The following is a 24,435-nucleotide window of genomic DNA, read 5'->3' as shown; positions in this document are numbered from 1 at the left end:
GATATGAGTAGTTGTGTCCAATCGAACAGTATCCAAATAAACCTCTCTCTTTCATGAGCATCTATCGCGGAGAGCGCATATTTTGACAGCTCATACAGCTTAAAGTGGGGAGCACACACTTTTGCATAAGCGCATAACAATAAGCATAAGGAAATTGATTGGTTCATTTTTTTATGCATACATTTGTGGACAAATCAATTTCTTTATGTTTACGGTTATGCGCTTATGCAAAAGTGTGTGCTCCCCCCTTAACAGTTCAATATGTTATAATAGTCAAGAAATATTTTATATAAATAAATTTGTATCAACTGTATGTGTATAGGCAAATTCAAGCAGAAATTTAATCAACTATTCAGATAGAAGAAAAAGATAAATAAATTTGTTTATAATTATACTTTCTTTTTGTTGTGTTAACGAAGGTTTATGTTTCTTTTTGGATATATTTAAGATTTTTCAAATAAGTTTTAAAAATATTATAATTTTTAATATTTAAAATACTTTGTTTTATATTCTATTTTCAGTAATAGATCTCTGACAAAAAAAAAAACATGAAAAATACGAAGCAAGAATCTGAGAAAAAGAGATTTTAAAACCTTTTTGGAGACTGACAGGTCCCAAGTAGTAAATCTATTTGAGATCTGACAGACTCCGAATAGAAAACTTACTTGAGGTCTACCAGATGCCAAATGGAAAACCTATTTATCAGAATAAGAAATCCACTGAATCTGTCAGATTCCAAGTATACACATACACATCACATAAATATAAAGATATTATAAAGATAAGTAAGAAAGAAAAAACGAGCGATATATATATATATATATATATATATATATATATATATATATATATATTTAGAAAATATTTTATTTTCAAAATTTTTTATCAGTTTACATGTATATATAAAATATCTCAAATTTATATAGAATTCTTTATATGATTCCTTTTTGTGCATTTTCCACATTTGATTGGTGTGAGATGGACAATAGCATTAGAATTCCTGAAATTCTAACTCAAATAATTTCTGTATGACATCGTCTATTTGTAATTCTTTTGAGATCTCCATTATTAATTCATCTATCAGTTTATCGGATATCCTGTAAAACAATATAATTTGTTGTCTACATACATTCATATATATATATATATATGTGCATGTGCATAAAATTCGCGCATACACAATGAATTTTTTAATTGTACCTACCACGCGACAATGTCCCATGGTTTATTTTGTGTATTGCTAGAATACATTGGAACCAATTGCACCAAACGCTGATATTCATGTCTATATTTCTGAAAATTTATTTCAGTTTCTTCGGAAATAATAAGCTCAATATTGTTCAGCGAATTTGCTAAGCGTTTTTCTTCCTTCATCTATTAATTCATTATAATGTAATTAATATGAAATTTTATATTTTATATTCATAATTTCATTAGTTATTTTTCATTATTCATAATTTACCCTCATTTCGAAATCTGACAGTTCTGTTAAGCTTTCACAGTTTGCTTGGCACGATGCGTCACAATAACGCAATATTTTTGATTCATTTTCTGTTGATGACATGCAAATCAGTCGCATGTTTTTACCATTCTTTCGCGTTTCAGTTAAAGTTCTTATAATAAAAACAAAATATTAATTTTATCTCTCATTTTTCTCTTTAAATATCGAGTAAAAAATTAAAAAACATGAAGTATATTTAAAATATGATATAAACAATCACCTATTTGTTTTAAGATGTTCACATTCACAACTGCTTCCCGCAGAAGAATGACATATATCGCAACTAGTATTCATGCTGATTTTCGTGCTCTTAGGCGATTGATATTTCTGCAGAAAATTCATTAGTGTATTTGCGGTTGATTTCGTAACTGGCATCTCCTCTGATTCATTTTGCTATATATATGTAAATTAAAAAAAATGTTTACTTAGTGTAATCAAATTATTAAGCTAACTGAATTTATTGAATCTTATTTTGGATGCAAGAGAATATTTACTTATTATTATGTAGTTTACCTTACTGGAAACATAAGACATAAGATCCGCTATAATTGGTACTAAGCTGGACAAATGTTCTTCTGTTATCATCGTCACTTTTTTCACCAATTCATCATCGTTATTTGTGGTAGTGTTTTTAACAATATTTTCTATACTTTCTGATTGTTTCGAATCTTGCAAATTATCAGAAATTTTGCTCGATGTTTTGGGTATTCTTCTTGTGAGCATTGTATTATGTCTTTCCTGTGTTTCAAAGTTGCTGCACTACAAAGCATATGAATTAAAATTTTAATATTAGGATATGTTTATTCTGTAAGTAAATTCTTTACATTATCTGAATCTATAGGTAACATATCCATCATAGTTTTTATATCCTCTTCTTTTGCATATGTTCTATGTTTTCTAATGCTAATTTGATTTACATCCTTAGGCGAAGTTATAGGACTAGTATATGGATGATTGGATATTGGCTCGCTAGATATTTTTTTAACATGTGTATCTATTGTATTATACTTTTTATCTTTCTGATAATAATCTAAAAAAATTAGGTATAACATGCTTATAATTCATACAAGCTAAAATAAATTATAAAATATATTTAAATTATATGTATTAAAAAGGGATTTACATACTTGTTCTATGTTTAGGATTACTTTTAGAAGCTTTGACATTTTCCATACTATACATACTTAAACGATTGGATAACTGTTTACGGTTAAGCCGTTTTTTATTTGTCGAATGCGGAGTGAAGGATGCCATTGACGACGTTTTATTAGGATCTAGGAGATCATTATCTACATGAAGCTTCAACTTGGATAAAATGGTATTGCACTTGCTCTCAATAGTTTTTCCCTATAATTAGAAAACCTGTAAGCGAATTTAAATCTTGCACTTTTGTTAGGTGCAGAAAAAATGCAATTTATATTTTTATATATACAAAGTATATCATAAATTCATAATAATAAATAAAACATTACCAGTGATAAGATATCAGTGTCCCCTGAATCAAGATAGTTTAAATGGAGTCTATCGCACATAGTCTTTAGATCGATAACTACTTGTAATATCTCTCTAAACTTTCCTGGATGTCCTTTGAGTATAGAACTAGGAATGTGTTTACAATAAGCTACTAATGCGTGCAGCAGTAATTGATGAGCGGCAAGTAGCTTATGCTCAATAGCGTGCATGTGTAGTCCGAGGCTTCTGTGATTCGGTCTTACTATCGCTCGCGGCGATATAATGCACATGTGCCTCTGGATATCTTTCACATATCGATTGAGATCATATAGATAATTTCTCGAAAATCGTACAACGAATTCGGAAACACATTGTTGCCGCCTCTGCAAATCTTTAATGCCATCCGGCGCTGGAATATTTCCCAATCTGAACGCAATTTCATCCAGTAGATCGCAGACTTTCTTTTGCATTGTCAGAATTTTATGCATAATAAATGGATCCGGTCGTATATGAATAACTCCATCTGCGACATCGTCGCGACGTGCGCTACTTTCAGGACTGGAATTATATTCAATATCATTAGTTGTATGATGAAGTTGCTTCAACGAAGGTTGCATCTTTCGCGATATCGCATGACCAGAACGAGATTTCCTGACGTATGATTTAAAATGTTCAGGCTCTTGTTTTCTTTCATAAGTAGGAGTATTTTCTTCTTCAGGAATTGTAAGAAGTAAATTACTGCTATCTGTTCCAGTGTCTCTCGTAATTGGCATCTTTTTTGGAGTCAAATCCCTGATATTATTTACCTATTATTATGCGAGCTTTAGCAATTTAATTAATATCTCCTTATAATATTATCTTTAATAAAATATCTGCTCTTACCTTTAGTCTTTTTTTTTTATTATTTCCAATTCTACCGCATTCTTCTATTTTATCAGGCAGAATATCTATTTCCAATCTTTTAAGTTCTTTATCTGCTTCCTTCATACCTTCATCCAACAGCTGTTTAATACTTTGAACAGAGGGCTGAATACCATTTTTATCATAACCATTCAACTCTTGCTGTTTAACGAAAGAAGCCCATACATTCTCTTCTTCTTCTCGACATCTCTGTCTACGTACATCCTTTACTATGTACTTGAAACGATTTTCAGGTACGTACTTTAAAAAAAAAGAACAAAGTGAATTTCATCTATGTTCAGAAACAGTAACATGTGTGGAAAAATTATAATAAAAAATATAAATACAGAATAATATATGAGTGTATCTATTGTTCCGAGAGGATCTACCTTAAAATTATAATCTTCACTTTCATCCTCGGAAAGGAACAAGTTTTCCGTTTCGTTATCATTCAGATAAGCGGATTCCGTGGGATTCAAGAGGAGCGACATCCTTCCTTGGTTATGTTTGTTACTCCGAAGGTTTGTCTACGGTTTTGTGCATTTATTTGCGTCCCCTCAGCCGTGTCATAAATAACGGATATCAAAGGAAAGTAAGTACAATTTTATAAAACGAGATACAGTGGGGCACGATTCCTTGCATGGGAACGCGGAAGATGAACATGGAGATGAGTTCCTTTTGATTCCCTTCCTGAACTGGGCTGATATTGGTATAAAATCGATATCTTATTTCTTCTTAAATTTTCTCCCTCTTTTTCTCGGAAATAATTACTGTATGTATTATATATATATATATATATATATATATATATATATATATATATATAAAATTTTTATAAAAATATATTTCTTATTAAATTATACTTATAATTCTTACAAAATTTTTATAAAACATTGTGTCGCAAATTCAATTATGTTAAGTTTGCTTTTATATAAAGTTTATCAAAAAATGAAATATTTTTATTGATACAAGTTGCTGTTGTTTTGCTGAAAATTAAAATGTGTGTGAAAACGAGAAATTTTTATAATTTACTAAAGCGTAATCAAGTGTCATTTCACTTAAGCGTACAAACAGCTAAGACAACCACGTTTCGAGCGGCACCGCGTTACTTTTTAATGAAGCAAAGAGTAATTTTACTCAGAGATTAAATTAATATTAGTAGAATATCGCGAAGTCGAACAAACGAATAAACACTAAGAACAGCAATTACAGCGCGTCGCGTCTCCCCGTATTAAACAGGATTGACATTAAAATTTTTAGCATTAAGATTCAGAAATTCAGATGCACTTATAGTAATCAGTAAAGGAACTACGATAAACGGAGAATCTAAGATTTATGTTTCTAATTTAATTAAAAGACTTTCGCGTGTAAACAACTTCACGCACTTTACAAGAAAATTGCATTTTCTTGTAAATATATATACATGAATGTCTTTACATCTTACGCTCTTCGCAAAACTGTAAAACTTTACGTTAAAAAAATTAAACTGTCGCAAGAATTGATTAAAACAGTTAATCTTTTAATTTTGACGTTCTTCGATTAAACAGCCACGAATTACGCACGTTTCTCTTTATATAACGACGTATTATTTGCGATAAACGACGTTATTCGATTAAATAGCCATGTATTACGCACGTTTCTTTTTATATTACGACGTATTACTTGGATTAAACGACGTTATTCGATTAAATAGCCATGTATTACGCACGTTTCTCTTTATATTACTACGTATAACTTGGTTTAAACGACGTTATTCGATTAAATAGCCATGTATTATGCACGTTTCTCTTTATATTATGACGTATTACTTAGTTTAAACTACGTTATTCGATTAAATAGCCACGTATTACGCACGTTTCTCTTTATATTATGACGTATTACTTAGTTTAAACGACGTTATTCGATTAAATAGCCATGTATTACGCACGTTTCTCTTTATATTACGACGTATTACTTGGTTTAAACGACGTTATTCGATTAAATAGCCATGTATTACGCACGTTTCTCTTTATATAACGGCGTATTACTTGGTTTAAACGACGTTATTCGAATAAATAGCCATGTATTACGCACGTTTCTCTTTATATAACGACGTTATTCGATTAAATAGCCATGTATTACGCACGTTTCTCTTTATATAACGACGTATTACTTGGTTTAAACGACGTTATTCGATTAAATAGCCATGTATTACGCACGTTTCTCTTTATATTACGACGTATTACTTGCTTTAAACGACGTTATTCGAATAAATAGCCATGTATTACGCACGTTTCTCTTTATATTACGACGTATTACTTGGTTTAAACGACGTTATTCGATTAAATAGCCATGTATTACGCACGTTTCTCTTTATTTTACGACGTATTACTTGGTTTAAACGACGTTATTCGATTAAATAGCCATGTATTACGCACGTTTCTCTTTATATTACGACGTATTACTTGGTTTAAACGACGTTATTCGATTAAATAGCCACGTTTTACGCACGTTTCTCTTTATATTACGACGTATTACTTGGTTTAAACGACGTTATTCGAATAAATAGCCATGTATTACGCACGTTTCTCTTTATATTACGACGTATTACTTGGTTTAAACGACGTTATTCGATTAAATAATCATGTATTACACACGTTTCTCTTTATATTACGACGTATTACTTGGTTTAAACGACGTTATTCGATTAAATAGCCATGTATTACGCACGTTTCTCTTTATATTACGACGTATTACTTGGTTTAAACGACGTTATTCGATTAAATAGCCATGTATTACGCACGTTTCTCTTTATATTACGACGTATTACTTGGTTTAAACGACGTTATTCGATTAAATAGCCATGTATTACGCACGTTTCTCTTTATATTACGACGTATTACTTGGTTTAAACGACGTTATTCGATTAAATAGCCATGTACTACGCACTTTTCTCTTTATTTTACGACGTATTACTTGGTTTAAACGACGTTATTCGATTAAATAGCCATGTATTACGCACGTTTCTCTTTATATTACGACGTATTACTTGGTTTAAACGACGTTATTCGATTAAATAGCCATGTATTACGCACGTTTCTTTTTATATTACGACGTATTACTTGGTTAAACGACGTTATTTGATTAAATAGCCATGTATTACGCACGTTTCTATTTATATTACTACGTATTACTTGGTTTAAACGACGTTATTCGAATAAATAGCCATGTATTACGCACGTTTCTCTTTATATTACGACGTATTACTTGGTTTAAACGACGTTATTCGATTAAATAGCCATGTATTACGCACGTTTCTCTTTATATTACGACGTATTACTTGGTTTAAACGACGTTATTCGATTAAATAGCCATGTATTACGCACGTTTCTCTTTATATTACGACGTATTACTTGGTTTAAACGACGTTATTCGATTAAATAACCATGTATTACGCACGTTTCTCTTTATATTACGACGTATTACTTGGTTTAAACGACGTTATTCGATTAAATAGCCATGTCTTACGCACGTTTCTCTTTATATTACGACGTATTACTTGGTTTAAACGACGTTATTCGATTAAATAGCCATGTATTACGCACGTTTCTCTTTATATTACTACGTATTACTTGGTTTAAACGACGTTATTCGATTAAATAGCCATGTATTACGCACGTTTCTCTTTATATTACGACGTATTACTTGGTTTAAACGACGTTATTCGATTAAATAGCCATGTATTACGCACGTTTCTCTTTATATTACGACGTATTACTTGGTTTAAACGACGTTATTCGAATAAATAGCCATGTATTAAGCACGTTTCTCTTTATATTACGACGTATTACTTGGTTTAAACGACGTTATTCGATTAAATAATCATGTATTACACACGTTTCTCTTTATATAACGACGTATTACTTGGTTTAAACGACGTTATTCGATTAAATAGCCATGTATTACGCACGTTTCTCTTTATATTACGACGTATTACTTGGTTTAAACGACGTTATTCGAATAAATAGCCATGTATTACGCACGTTTCTCTTTATATTACGACGTATTACTTGGTTTAAACGACGTTATTCGATTAAATAGCCATGTATTACGCACGTTTCTCTTTATATTACGACGTATTACTTGGTTTAAACGACGTTATTCGATTAAATAGCCATGTATTACGCACGTTTCTCTTTATATTACGACGTATTACTTGGTTTAAACGACGTTATTCGATTAAATAGCCATGTATTACGCACGTTTCTCTTTATATTACGACGTATTACTTGGTTTAAACGACGTTATTCGATTAAATAGCCATGTATTACGCACGTTTCTCTTTATATTACGACGTATTACTTGGTTTAAACGACGTTATTCGATTAAATAGCCATGTATTACGCACGTTTCTCTTTATATTACGACGTATTACTTGGTTTAAACGACGTTATTCGATTAAATAGCCATGTATTACGCACGTTTCTCTTTATATTACGACGTATTACTTGGTTTAAACGACGTTATTCGATTAAATAGCCATGTATTACGCACGTTTCTCTTTATATTACGACGTATTACTTGGTTTAAACGACGTTATTCGATTAAATAGCCATGTATTACGCACGTTTCTCTTTATATTACGACGTATTACTTGGTTTAAACGACGTTATTCGATTAAATAGCCATGTATTACGCACGTTTCTCTTTATATTACGACGTATTACTTGGTTTAAACGACGTTATTCGATTAAATAGCCATGTATTACGCACGTTTCTCTTTATATTACGACGTATTACTTGGTTTAAACGACGTTATTCGATTAAATAGCCATGTATTACGCACGTTTCTCTTTATATTACGACGTATTACTTGGTTTAAACGACGTTATTCGATTAAATAGCCATGTATTACGCACGTTTCTCTTTATATTACGACGTATTACTTGGTTTAAACGACGTTATTCGATTAAATAGCCATGTATTACGCACGTTTCTCTTTATATTACGACGTATTACTTGGTTTAAAACGACGTTATTCGATTAAATAGCCATGTATTACGCACGTTTCTCTTTATATTACGACGTATTACTTGGTTTAAACGACGTTATTCGATTAAATAGCCATGTATTACGCACGTTTCTCTTTATATTACGACGTATTACTTGGTTTAAACGACGTTATTCGATTAAATAGCCATGTATTACGCACGTTTCTCTTTATATTACGACGTATTACTTGGTTTAAACGACGTTATTCGATTAAATAGCCATGTATTACGCACGTTTCTCTTTATATTACGACGTATTACTTGGTTTAAACGACGTTATTCGATTAAATAGCCATGTATTACGCACGTTTCTCTTTATATTACGACGTATTACTTGGTTTAAACGACGTTATTCGATTAAATAGCCATGTATTACGCACGTTTCTCTTTATATTACGACGTATTACTTGGTTTAAACGACGTTATTCGATTAAATAGCCATGTATTACGCACGTTTCTCTTTATATTACGACGTATTACTTGGTTTAAACGACGTTATTCGAATAAATAGCCATGTATTACGCACGTTTCTCTTTATATTACGACGTATTACTTGGTTTAAACGACGTTATTCGATTAAATAGCCATGTATTACGCACGTTTCTCTTTATATTACGACGTATTACTTGGTTTAAACGACGTTATTCGATTAAATAGCCATGTATTACGCACGTTTCTCTTTATATTACGACGTATTACTTGGTTTAAACGACGTTATTCGATTAAATAGCCATGTATTACGCACGTTTCTCTTTATATTACGACGTATTACTTGGTTTAAACGACGTTATTCGATTAAATAGCCATGTATTACGCACGTTTCTCTTTATATTACGACGTATTACTTGGTTTAAACGACGTTATTCGATTAAATAGCCATGTATTACGCACGTTTCTCTTTATATTACGACGTATTACTTGGTTTAAACGACGTTATTCGATTAAATAGCCATGTATTACGCACGTTTCTCTTTATATTACGACGTATTACTTGGTTTAAACGACGTTATTCGATTAAATAGCCATGTATTACGCACGTTTCTCTTTATATTACGACGTATTACTTGGTTTAAACGACGTTATTCGATTAAATAGCCATGTATTACAAACGTTTCTCTTTATATTACGACGTACTACTTGGTTTAAATGACGTTATTCGATAAAATAGCCATGTATTACAAACGTTTCTCTTTATATTACGACGTATTACTTGGTTAAACGACGTTATTCGATTAAATAGCCATGTATTACGCACGTTTCTTTTTATATTACTACGTATTACTTGGTTAAACGACGTTATTCGATTAAATAGCCATGTATTACGCACGTTTCTCTTTATATTACGACGTATTACTTGGTTTAAACGACGTTATTCGATTAAATAGCCATGTATTACGCACGTTTCTCTTTATATTACGACGTATTACTTGGTTAAACGACGTTATTCGATTAAATAGCCATGTATTACGCACGTTTCTTTTTATATTACTACGTATTACTTGGTTAAACGACGTTATTCGATTAAATAGCCATGTATTACGCACGTTTCTCTTTATATTACGACGTATTACTTGGTTTAAACGACGTTATTCGATTAAATAGCCATGTATTACGCACGTTTCTCTTTATATTACGACGTATTACTTGGTTTAAACGACGTTATTCGAATAAATAGCCATGTATTACGCACGTTTATCTTTATATTACGACGTATTACTTGGTTTAAACGAGGTTATTCGATTAAATAGCCACGTATTACGCACGTTTCTCTTTATATTACGACGTATTACTTGGTTTAAACGACGTTATTCGATTAAATAGCTATGTATTACGAACGTTTCTCTTTATATTACGACGTATTATTTGTGTTAAACAAAGTTATTCGATTAAATAGCCATGTTTTAAGCACGTTTCTCTTTATATTACGACGTATTACTTGGTTTAAACGACGTTATTCGATTAAATAGCCATGTACTACGCACTTTTCTCTTTATTTTACGACGTATTACTTGGTTTAAACGAGGTTATTCGATTAAATAGCCATGTATTACGCACGTTTCTCTTTATATTACGACGTATTACTTGGTTTAAACGACGTTATTCGATTAAATAGCCATGTATTACGCACGTTTCTCTTTATATTACGACGTATTACTTGGTTTAAACGACGTTATTCGATTAAATAGCCATGTATTACGCACGTTTCTCTTTATATTACGACGTATTACTTGGTTTAAACGACGTTATTCGATTAAATAGCCATGTATTACGCACGTTTCTCTTTATATTACAACGTATTACTTGGTTTAAACGACGTTATTCGATTAAATAGCCATGTATTACGCACGTTTCTCTTTATATTACGACGTATTACTTGGTTTAAACGACGTTATTCGATTAAATAGCCATGTATTACGCACGTTTCTCTTTATATTACGACGTATTACTTGGTTTAAACGACGTTATTCGATTAAATAGCCATGTATTACGCACGTTTCTCTTTATATTACGACGTATTACTTGGTTTAAACGACGTTATTCGATTAAATAGCCATGTTTTACGCACGTTTCTCTTTATATTACGTCGTATTTCTTGCTTAAACGACGTTATTCGAATAAATAGCCATGTATTACGCACGTTTCTCTTTATATTACGACGTATTACTTGGTTTAAACGACGTTATTCGATTAAATAGCCATGTATTACGCACGTTTCTCTTTATATTACAACGTATTACTTGGTTTAAACGACGTTATTCGATTAAATAGCCATGTATTACGCACGTTTCTCTTTATATTACGACGTATTACTTGGTTTAAACGACGTTATTCGATTAAATAGCCATGTATTACGCACGTTTCTCTTTATATTACGACGTATTACTTGGATTAAACGACGTTATTCGATTAAATAGCCATGTATTACGCACGTTTCTCTTTATATTACGACGTATTACTTGGTTTAAACGACGTTATTCGATTAAATAGCCATGTATTACGCACGTTTCTCTTTATATTACGACGTATTACTTGGTTTAAACGACGTTATTCGATTAAATAGCCATGTATTACGCATGCTTCTCTTTATATAACGGCGTATTACTTGGTTTAAACGACGTTATTCGAATATATAGCCATGTATTACGCACGTTTCTCTTTATATTACGTCGTATTACTTGGTTTAAACGACGTTATTCGATTAAATAGCCATGTATTAAGCATGTTTCTCTTTATATTACGACGTATTACTTGGTTTAAACGACGTTATTCGATTAAATAGCCATGTATTACGCACGTTTCTCTTTATATTACGACGTATTACTTGGTTTAAACGACGTTATTCGATTAAATAGCCATGTATTACGCACGTTTCTCTTTATATTACGACGTATTACTTGGTTTAAACGACGTTATTCGATTAAATAGCCATGTATTACGCACGTTTCTCTTTATATAACGACGTATTACTTGGTTTAAACGATGTCATTCGATTAAATAGCCATGTATTACGCACGTTTCTCTTTATATTACAACGTATTACTTGGTTTAAACGACGTTATTCGATTAAATAGCTATGTGTTACGCACGTTTCTCTTTATATTACAAAGTATTACTTGCTTTAAACGACGTTATTCGATTAAATAGCCATGTATTACGCACGTTTCTCTTTATATTACGACGTATTACTTGGTTTAAACGACGTTATTCGAATAAATAGCCATGTTTTACGCACGTTTCTCTTTATATTACGACGTACTACTTGGTTTAAATGACGTTATTCGATAAAATAGCCATGTATTACAAACGTTTCTCTTTATATTACGACGTATTACTTGGTTAAACGACGTTATTCGATTAAATAGCCATGTATTACGCACGTTTCTTTTTATATTACGACGTATTACTTGGTTTAAACGACGTTATTCGATTAAATAGCCATGTATTACGCACGTTTCTTTTTATATTACTACGTATTACTTGGTTTAAACGACGTTATTCGATTAAATAGCCATGTATTACGCACGTTTCTCTTTATATTACGACGTATTACTTGGTTTAATCGACGTTATTCGAATAAATAGCCATGTATTACGAACGTTTCTCTTTATATTACGACGTATTACTTGGTTAAACGACGTTATTCTATTAAATAGCCATATATTACGCACGTTTCTCTTTATATAACGACGTATTATGTGTGTTAGACGACGTTATTCGATTAAATAGCCATGTATTAAGCATGTTTCTCTTTATATTACGACGTATTACTTGGTTTAAACGACGTTATTCGATTAAATAGCCATGTATTACGCACGTTTCTCTTTATATTACGACGTATTACTTGGTTTAAACGACGTTATTCGATTAAATAGCCATGTATTACGCACGTTTCTCTTTATATAACGACGTATTACTTGGTTTAAACGACGTTATTCGATTAAATAGCCATGTATTACGCACGTTTCTCTTTATATTACGACGTATTACTTGGTTTAAACGACGTTATTCGATTAAATAGCCATGTCTTACGCACGTTTCTCTTTATATTACTATGTATTACTTGGTTTAAACGACGTTATTCGAATAAATAGCCATGTATTACGCACGTTTCTCTTTATATTACGACGTATTACTTGGTTTAAACGACGTTATTCGATTAAATAGCCATGTATTACGCACGTTTCTCTTTATATAACGACGTATTACTTGGTTTAAACGACGTTATTCGATTAAATAGCCATGTATTACGCACGTTTCTCTTTATATTACGACGTATTACTTGGTTTAAACGACGTTATTCGAATAAATAGCCATGTATTACGCACGTTTCTCTTTATATTACGACGTATTACTTGGTTTAAACGACGTTATTCGATTAAATAGCCATGTATTACGCACGTTTCTCTTTATATTACTACGTATTACTTGGTTTAAACGACGTTATTCGATTAAATAGCCATGTATTACGCACGTTTCTCTTTATATTACGACGTATTACTTGGTTTAATCGACGTTATTCGAATAAATAGCCATGTATTACGAACGTTTCTCTTTATATTACGACGTATTACTTGGTTTAAACGACGTTATTCGATTAAATAGCCATGTATTACGCACGTTTCTCTTTATATTACGACGTATTACTTGGTTTAAACGACGTTATTCGATTAAATAGCCATGTATTAAGCATGTTTCTCTTTATATTACGACGTATTACTTGGTTTAAACGACGTTATTCGATTAAATAGCCATGTATTACGCACGTTTCTCTTTATATTACGAAGTATTTCTTGCTTCAAACGACGTTATTCGAATAAATAGCCATGTATTACGCACGTTTCTATTTATATAACGACGTATTACTTGGTTTAAACGACGTTATTCGATTAAATAGCTATGAATTACGAACGTTTCTCTTTATATTACGACGTATTACTTGGTTTAAACGACGTTATTCGATTAAATAGCCATGTATTACGCACGTTTCTCTTTATATTACGACGTATTACTTGGTTTAAACGACGTTATTCGATTAAATAGCCATGTATTACGCACGTTTCTCTTTATATAACGACGTATTACTTGGTTTAAACGACGTTATTCGATTAAATAGCCATGTATTACGCACGTTTCTCTTTATATTACGACGTATTACTTGGTTTAAACGACGTTATTCGATTAAATAGCCATGTATTACGCACGTTTCTCTTTATATTACGACGTATTACTTGGTTTAAACGACGTTATTCGAATAAATAGCCATGTATTACGCACGTTTCTCTTTATATTACGACGTATTACTTGGTTTAAAACGACGTTATTCGATTAAATAGCCATGTATTACGCACGTTTCTCTTTATATTACGACGTATTACTTGGTTTAAAACGACGTTATTCGATTAAATAGCCATGTATTACGCACGTTTCTCTTTATATAACGACGTATTACTTGGTTTAAACGACGTTATTCGATTAAATAGCCATGTATTACGCACGTTTCTCTTTATATTACGTCGTATTTCTTGCTTAAACGACGTTATTCGATTAAATAGCCATGTACTACGCACTTTTCTCTTTATTTTACGACGTATTACTTGGTTTAAACGAGGTTATTCGATTAAATAGCCGTGTATTACGCACGTTTCTCTTTATATAACGACGTTATTCGATTAAATAGCCATGTATTACGCACGTTTCTCTTTATATAACGACGTATTACTTGGTTTAAACGACGTTATTCGATTAAATAGCCATGTATTACGCACGTTTATCTTTATATTACGACGTATTACTTGGTTTAAACGACGTTATTCGATTAAATAGCCATGTATTACGCACGTTTCTCTTTATATTACGACGTATTACTTGGTTTAAACGACGTTATTCGATTAAATAGCCATGTATTACGCACGTTTCTCTTTATATTACGACGTATTACTTGGTTTAAACGACGTTATTCGATTAAATAACCATGTATTACGCACGTTTCTCTTTATATTACGACGTATTACTTGGTTTAAACGACGTTATTCGATTAAATAGCCATGTATTACGCACGTTTCTCTTTATATTACGACGTATTACTTGGTTTAAACGACGTTATTCGATTAAATAGCCATGTATTACGCACGTTTCTCTTTATATTACGACGTATTACTTGGTTTAAACGACGTTATTCGATTAAATAGCCATGTATTACGCACGTTTCTCTTTATATTACGACGTATTACTTGGTTTAATCGACGTTATTCGATTAAATAGCCATGTATTACGCACGTTTCTCTTTATATTACGACGTATTACTTGGTTTAAACGACGTTATTCGATTAAATAGCCATGTATTACGCACGTTTCTCTTTATATTACGACGTATTACTTGGTTTAAAACGACGTTATTCGATTAAATAGCCATGTATTACGCACGTTTCTCTTTATATTACGACGTATTACTTGGTTTAAACGACGTTATTCGATTAAATAGCCATGTATTACGCACGTTTCTCTTTATATTACGACGTATTACTTGGTTTAAACGACGTTATTCGATTAAATAGCCATGTATTACGCACGTTTCTCTTTATATTACGACGTATTACTTGGTTTAAACGACGTTATTCGATTAAATAGCCATGTATTACGCACGTTTCTCTTTATATTACGACGTATTACTTGGTTTAAACGACGTTATTCGATTAAATAGCCATGTATTACGCACGTTTCTCTTTATATTACGACGTATTACTTGGTTTAAACGACGTTATTCGATTAAATAGCCATGTATTACGCACGTTTCTCTTTATATTACGACGTATTACTTGGTTTAAACGACGTTATTCGATTAAATAGCCATGTATTACGCACGTTTCTCTTTATATTACGACGTATTACTTGGTTTAAACGACGTTATTCGATTAAATAGCCATGTATTACGCACGTTTCTCTTTATATTACGACGTATTACTTGGTTTAAACGACGTTATTCGATTAAATAGCCATGTATTACGCACGTTTCTCTTTATATTACGACGTATTACTTGGTTTAAACGACGTTATTCGATTAAATAGCCATGTATTACGCACGTTTCTCTTTATATAACGACGTATTACTTGGTTTAAACGACGTTATTCGATTAAATAGCCATGTATTACGCACGTTTCTCTTTATATTACGACGTATTACTTGGTTTAAACGACGTTATTCGATTAAATAGCCATGTATTACGCACGTTTCTCTTTATATTACGACGTATTACTTGGTTTAAACGACGTTATTCGATTAAATAGCCATGTATTACGCACGTTTCTCTTTATATTACGACGTATTACTTGGTTTAAACGACGTTATTCGATTAAATAGCCATGTATTACGCACGTTTCTCTTTATATTACGACGTATTACTTGGTTTAAACGACGTTATTCGATTAAATAGCCATGTATTACGCACGTTTCTCTTTATATTACGACGTATTACTTGGTTTAAACGACGTTATTCGATTAAATAGCCATGTATTACGCACGTTTCTCTTTATATTACGACGTATTACTTGGTTTAAACGACGTTATTCGATTAAATAGCCATGTATTACGCACGTTTCTCTTTATATTACGACGTATTACTTGGTTTAAACGACGTTATTCGATTAAATAGCCATGTATTACGCACGTTTCTCTTTATATTACGACGTATTACTTGGTTTAAACGACGTTATTCGATTAAATAGCCATGTATTACGCACGTTTCTCTTTATATTACGACGTATTACTTGGTTTAAACGACGTTATTCGATTAAATAGCCATGTATTACGCACGTTTCTCTTTATATTACGACGTATTACTTGGTTTAAACGACGTTATTCGATTAAATAGCCATGTATTACGCACGTTTCTCTTTATATAACGACGTATTACTTGGTTTAAACGACGTTATTCGATTAAATAGCCATGTATTACGCACGTTTCTCTTTATATAACGACGTATTACTTGGTTTAAACGACGTTATTCGATTAAATAGCCATGTATTACGCACGTTTCTCTTTATATAACGACGTATTACTTGGTTTAAACGACGTTATTCGATTAAATAGCCATGTATTACGCACGTTTCTCTTTATATAACGACGTATTACTTGGTTTAAACGACGTTATTCGATTAAATAGCCATGTATTACGCACGTTTCTCTTTATATAACGACGTATTACTTGGTTTAAACGACGTTATTCGATTAAATAGCCATGTATTACGCACGTTTCTCTTTATATAACGACGTATTACTTGGTTTAAACGACGTTATTCGATTAAATAGCCATGTATTACGCACGTTTCTCTTTATATTACGACGTATTACTTGGTTTAAACGACGTTATTCGATTAAATAGCCATGTATTACGCACGTTTCTCTTTATATTACGACGTATTACTTGGTTTAAACGACGTTATTCGATTAAATAGCCATGTATTACGCACGTTTCTCTTTATATTACGACGTATTACTTGGTTTAAACGACGTTATTCGATTAAATAGCCATGTATTACGCACGTTTCTCTTTATATTACGACGTATTACTTGGTTTAAACGACGTTATTCGATTAAATAGCCATGTATTACGCACGTTTCTCTTTATATTACGACGTATTACTTGGTTTAAACGACGTTATTCGATTAAATAGCCATGTATTACGCACGTTTCTCTTTATATTACGACGTATTACTTGGTTTAAACGACGTTATTCGATTAAATAGCCATGTATTACGCACGTTTCTCTTTATATAACGACGTATTACTTGGTTTAAACGACGTTATTCGATTAAATAGCCATGTATTACGCACGTTTCTCTTTATATAACGACGTATTACTTGGTTTTAAACGACGTTATTCGATTAAATAGCCATGTATTACGCACGTTTCTCTTTATATAACGACGTATTACTTGGTTTAAACGACGTTATTCGATTAAATAGCCATGTATTACGCACGTTTCTCTTTATATAACGACGTATTACTTGGTTTAAACGACGTTATTCGATTAAATAGCCATGTATTACGCACGTTTCTCTTTATATAACGACGTATTACTTGGTTTAAACGACGTTATTCGATTAAATAGCCATGTATTACGCACGTTTCTCTTTATATAACGACGTATTACTTGGTTTAAACGACGTTATTCGATTAAATAGCCATGTATTACGCACGTTTCTCTTTATATAACGACGTATTACTTGGTTTAAACGACGTTATTCGATTAAATAGCCATGTATTACGCACGTTTCTCTTTATATAACGACGTATTACTTGGTTTAAACGACGTTATTCGATTAAATAGCCATGTATTACGCACGTTTCTCTTTATATTACGACGTATTACTTGGTTTAAACGACGTTATTCGATTAAATAGCCATGTATTACGCACGTTTCTCTTTATATTACGACGTATTACTTGGTTTAAACGACGTTATTCGATTAAATAGCCATGTATTACGCACGTTTCTCTTTATATTACGACGTATTACTTGGTTTAAACGACGTTATTCGATTAAATAGCCATGTATTACGCACGTTTCTCTTTATATTACGACGTATTACTTGGTTTAAACGACGTTATTCGATTAAATAGCCATGTATTACGCACGTTTCTCTTTATATTACGACGTATTACTTGGTTTAAACGACGTTATTCGATTAAATAGCCATGTATTACGCACGTTTCTCTTTATATTACGACGTATTACTTGGTTTAAACGACGTTATTCGATTAAATAGCCATGTATTACGCACGTTTCTCTTTATATTACGACGTATTACTTGGTTTAAACGACGTTATTCGATTAAATAGCCATGTATTACGCACGTTTCTCTTTATATAACGACGTATTACTTGGTTTAAACGACGTTATTCGATTAAATAGCCATGTATTACGCACGTTTCTCTTTATATAACGACGTATTACTTGGTTTAAACGACGTTATTCGATTAAATAGCCATGTATTACGCACGTTTCTCTTTATATAACGACGTATTACTTGGTTTAAACGACGTTATTCGATTAAATAGCCATGTATTACGCACGTTTCTCTTTATATAACGACGTATTACTTGGTTTAAACGACGTTATTCGATTAAATAGCCATGTATTACGCACGTTTCTCTTTATATTACGACGTATTACTTGGTTTAAACGACGTTATTCGATTAAATAGCCATGTATTACGCACGTTTCTCTTTATATAACGACGTATTACTTGGTTTAAACGACGTTATTCGATTAAATAGCCATGTATTACGCACGTTTCTCTTTATATTACGACGTATTACTTGGTTTAAACGACGTTATTCGATTAAATAGCCATGTATTACGCACGTTTCTCTTTATATTACGACGTATTACTTGGTTTAAACGACGTTATTCGATTAAATAGCCATGTATTACGCACGTTTCTCTTTATATTACGACGTATTACTTGGTTTAAACGACGTTATTCGATTAAATAGCCATGTATTACGCACGTTTCTCTTTATATTACGACGTATTACTTGGTTTAAACGACGTTATTCGATTAAATAGCCATGTATTACGCACGTTTCTCTTTATATTACGACGTATTACTTGGTTTAAACGACGTTATTCGATTAAATAGCCATGTATTACGCACGTTTCTCTTTATATTACGACGTATTACTTGGTTTAAACGACGTTATTCGATTAAATAGCCATGTATTACGCACGTTTCTCTTTATATAACGACGTATTACTTGGTTTAAACGACGTTATTCGATTAAATAGCCATGTATTACGCACGTTTCTCTTTATATAACGACGTATTACTTGGTTTAAACGACGTTATTCGATTAAATAGCCATGTATTACGCACGTTTTTCTTTATATAACGACGTATTACTTGGTTTAAACGACGTTATTCGATTAAATAGCCATGTATTACGCACGTTTCTCTTTATATTACGACGTATTACTTGGTTTAAACGACGTTATTCGATTAAATAGCCATGTATTACGCACGTTTCTCTTCATATTACGACGTATTACTTGGTTTAAACGACGCTATTCGATTAAATAGCCATGTATTACGCACGTTTTTCTTTATATAACGACGTATTACTTGGTTTAAACGACGTTATTCGATTAAATAGCCATGTATTACGCACGTTTCTCTTTATATTACGACGTATTACATGGTTTAATCGACGTTATTCGATTAAATAGCCATGTATTACGCACGTTTCTCTTTATATTACGACGTATTACTTGGTTTAAACGACGTTATTCGAATAAATAGCCATGTATTACGCACGTTTCTCTTTATATTACGACGTATTACTTGGTTTAAACGACGTTATTCGATTAAATAGCCATGTATTACGCACGTTTCTCTTTATATTACGACGTATTACTTGGTTTAAACGACGTTATTCGAATAAATAGCCATGTATTACGCACGTTTCTCTTTATATTACGACGTATTACTTGGTTTAAACGACGTTATTCGATTAAATAGCCATGTATTACGCACGTTTCTCTTTATATTACGACGTATTACTTGGTTTAAACGACGTTATTCGATTAAATAGCCATGTATTACGCACGTTTCTCTTTATATTACGACGTATTACTTGGTTTAAACGACGTTATTCGAATAAATAGCCATGTATTACGCACGTTTCTCTTTATATAACGACGTATTACTTGGTTTAAACGACGTTATTCGATTAAATAGCCATGTATTACGCACGTTTCTCTTTATATAACGACGTATTACTTGGTTTAAACGACGTTATTCGATTAAATAGCCATGTATTACGAACGTTTCTCTTTATATTACGACGTATTACTTGGTTAAACGACGTTATTCGATTAAATATCCATGTATTACGAACAACAGATCGAAAAAGGAATTACTCGCTTTATGGCTGATTCTATTTATTAGCCGGCGAATATTCGCATGATTTTTCTTGCGCTCGTAAGGAGATAAACTCCTTCTTTTGGCGGCTAATTATTGTCGCCAGTAGATGAGCGCAAATATTTTACGCTCGTTGACGATCAGTACAATTTTACGATCGTTCGTTGAATATTCATTTTAATATAACTTTATTTTAACTGAGACAAAGCCAAATTATCAATCAAAATTTTGATTAAAAAATTATGATAAATATATAAATTTGATTAAAATTTGAATATTAATATATAATTTATTTAATAATATAATAATGCATATATATAATATATAAATATTATATATAATATATATTTATAATAAAATATATATTATAATATATAATTTATAATAAAATCATATTAATCTACGCAATATTAATGCCATTTGTTATCATATTATAATTAATTGATTAATTTTTGGTCTCTCAGTTAAACTAAAGTTTAAAAACAAAGTCTACAAACAAATTCTACAACTGGATGAGCTATAAGAAATTAGGATAAAATCGCCGTGCGTTATAAGAATGAATTACCATGACACGTATAATTGATAAAATTACTATCGTTCTTTATTCAGTAAATTAGATAAAATCTACGAATTGGAAAAAATGTTTTCTATAATCTTCCTTCTTCAACTTAGACTTTAATTTATTTTTATATAATGTATTTTTGCAATAGATGCAATACATATTTAAAAAACTTATTCAAAGTTATTCAACTGAATCTGTTTAAGCTCATCCATTTAAAAGTAACGGATTTATTACAATCTATAATCTATAATCTACATCTACAATCTCTATGAATCCGTTACTTTAAAATTAAATAAAAGTTCATCACTCACCGGCACTGATGCGCAACAGCGGAGATTTGGTCTTGAGGCTACGTTGTCTGCAACACAAAGATATAAAATTCAAATTATAGCAACAATTAAAATAATTAATATTTCAAAAATTATTATTGTATACATCGAATTTTATATCCGATGCGTATAATAATAAGGTATATAAATATGCGTATAATAATATGGTATATAAATATGAAATACTTTTATAAACTCTAAAAAAGAAAACTATTTTTTTAATTAAAAACTTTTATAGTAAGAGTCTCTCTCTTGTTTAAACTATTAAAATAATGATCGAATCGAATTAATGCATTTATGGGATTTATAAATAATTAATATACAAATAATAATACTCACCCTTGGGTTGCTCCGCCGGTGCAGGATGCCTCTCCTAGGCCTCCTCCTCCTCTCAGGATGTCAGGGTCGCTACGTTGATCTGAACATACAAATAGGAGATGCAAATTGTAGTAATGCTCAAAATAATTAATATTTCCAAAAATTTATTATATGCATTGAATTTTATATTTGATGCATGTAATAATAAGCAGATTAATAAAATACTTTTATAAATTTTGAAAAAATCTACTAATAACTGTAATAATTTCATACAAAAGCTATTAGCTAAAAGTAGAAACTTTTACAAGATTATAGCTTTTATATATAAATATCTTTTTCTCTAATTTTCTCTTATTTAAATTATATAACGAAAAAATAAAATTACGCGATTAATTGCTTAATTTAAATTGCACGTTTGCAATTAATAATTAAATACAATTAATAGATATTTAATAGATAATTAATATAAAAATAAAAATTACTTACCACAGAGTTGCTCCACCGATGCCCGATGCCTCTCCTAGGCCTCCTCCTCCTCTCAGGTAGATTCACACGCGCGATACTTTAAACGGCACACCCGCACTTTTATTAAAAAATACTTCCGCACTTTTACGCGCGATACTTTAAACGAAACTCCCGCACTTTCGAATTTCGGCACGATCGAATCCCGTTTCACTCGAGAATCATACTGCGAGTCGACAAGTCGGGAATTCACGATTACTCCGAGCTAGGGTTAAGCGAGCAAAGGAAGAAGACGAAATCGATTGATGGAATCGACGCTCAATTCTTGCCCGCGCTTGTTCTCACCGAGGGCCGACTCGAACTTTATTAGGAACGATCACAGAGAACCACCAAGTTTCTATCATACAGACTGAAACTTACGCTTATCATAAGGCTGAGAGACGGGTCGAGAATGAAGATACCCAAGTCCTAAGTGTTCACAATTTAGATCACTTAGAAGATGAGAAATCAGCTTCTCTAGCGAGCGAAGATCGAACCTAATAAAACACAGCCAACTGTCCTCAATGCGATACAGTATAGCTGATAGACGGTACAAGATGAGGGAACGACGATTCAAAAATCGATCGAATTCTTACCGATTCAGGCCGAACCGTTCGTCGAAGCAGAGCGTGCCCCCAACAGCCAATTCTCGAACCGAAGTTCTTGATTAACCGCGCGATCATCGCATCTATACTATGCATGATCATACGTTGCTACGCGGCCGGCATTCACCTCAGCCGCGATACTGAGGCGTTTTAACGTTGCGTCTCCATTAATATATTAAATTTATTAATACATAAATATTTATATAATATATATAACATTAATATTGTATTAACGTTACCTAATATCATATAAAATTAATTATATTAATAGGGTATTAATATATTACCGATAGCAACGCTGAGAGATATCCCAGTTAGTCGGCAACGAAGTACGATCCTCGCATTGTGAAAACGGGATAGAAGTCCGACGCGAAGACGCGACGACGCGAAAACGCGGATATACGGTTACGCGACTCTCTCGTTGCTCGTACGCTCCGATGACGAACAACAAGGCAACGCACTAAAGTCTTCCACAGATGTGCGTGCCACATATGAGTCATTGTACGACTCGTGGCAATGCAGTATGGACACGCGACGACGCGAAAACCGTCCGCGGCACGATGACGGGACACGGGAGCGGCGTCGCGACGCGAAAACCGTCCGCGGCACGTTGACGGAACCGACGCCGCGATAAGCCGTCCGCGGCACGATGACAGCACTAACGATACGACGAGCCGTCCGCGGCACGATGACAGCGACGACGGCGTTGGGTGCTTGGTTTCCCCTTCTCAGTAACCTCAGGAGGTCTTTAAGACCCTTAAGGTACCATCCGGGTACTATGCCCTCCCACCACGCCAAGGTTACACCCTGGAGGG

At 32.3% G+C, this 24,435-nt stretch overlaps 1 protein-coding gene and 1 long non-coding RNA gene across 3 annotated transcripts in view; one reads left to right on the top strand and one right to left on the bottom strand.

Moving 5' to 3' along the window:
* Window positions 1-321: 321 nt before the first annotated feature.
* Window positions 322-24,435, top strand: part of LOC126858809 (uncharacterized) — a 116,372-nt gene continuing 92,258 nt past the window's right edge. Inside the window, exons 1-2 of the long non-coding RNA XR_007688722.1 lie at window positions 322-419; window positions 522-785. This is a non-coding gene — a long non-coding RNA (uncharacterized LOC126858809). The remainder of the gene's footprint in view (window positions 420-521; window positions 786-24,435) is intronic.
* Window positions 844-22,201, bottom strand: LOC126858753 (uncharacterized). 2 transcript variants are annotated; one of them, XM_050609275.1, is made up of 11 exons: window positions 22,179-22,201; window positions 4,243-4,623; window positions 3,836-4,114; window positions 2,974-3,759; window positions 2,629-2,848; window positions 2,326-2,531; window positions 2,015-2,260; window positions 1,722-1,894; window positions 1,463-1,613; window positions 1,205-1,374; window positions 844-1,097 (listed from the first exon to the last, which is right to left on the bottom strand). In XM_050609275.1, exons 2-11 carry the CDS (start codon window positions 4,342-4,344, stop codon window positions 992-994), a joined length of 2,439 nt encoding a protein of 812 aa, XP_050465232.1. In that variant the 5' UTR covers window positions 4,345-4,623; window positions 22,179-22,201; the 3' UTR covers window positions 844-991. The 2 variants fall into 2 exon arrangements, with proteins under 2 accessions (XP_050465232.1, XP_050465233.1); XM_050609276.1 differs by lacking the exons at window positions 4,243-4,623; window positions 22,179-22,201 and having other exon boundaries at window positions 2,974-3,745; window positions 3,836-3,976.

This window comes from Cataglyphis hispanica, chromosome 2 (genome assembly GCF_021464435.1).
Source record: "Cataglyphis hispanica isolate Lineage 1 chromosome 2, ULB_Chis1_1.0, whole genome shotgun sequence".
Classification (NCBI taxonomy): Eukaryota; Metazoa; Arthropoda; class Insecta; order Hymenoptera; family Formicidae; genus Cataglyphis; species Cataglyphis hispanica.
The sequence above is the reverse complement of the archived record's forward strand: the minus strand, read 5'-3'. Positions and strand labels throughout refer to the sequence as shown.

Excerpts from the sequence above, each read along its gene's own strand:
- LOC126858753 (XM_050609275.1), bottom strand. The coding sequence starts at position 4,344 with ATGTCGCTCCTCTTGAATCCCACGGAATCCGCTTATCTGAATGATAAC. Across the intron at positions 2,849-2,973 it reads ACACTGATATCTTATCACTG|GGAAAAACTATTGAGAGCAA; the intron begins GTAATGTTTTAT and ends TTCTAATTATAG. Across the intron at positions 1,098-1,204 it reads CCATGGGACATTGTCGCGTG|GATATCCGATAAACTGATAG; the intron begins GTAGGTACAATT and ends ATTGTTTTACAG.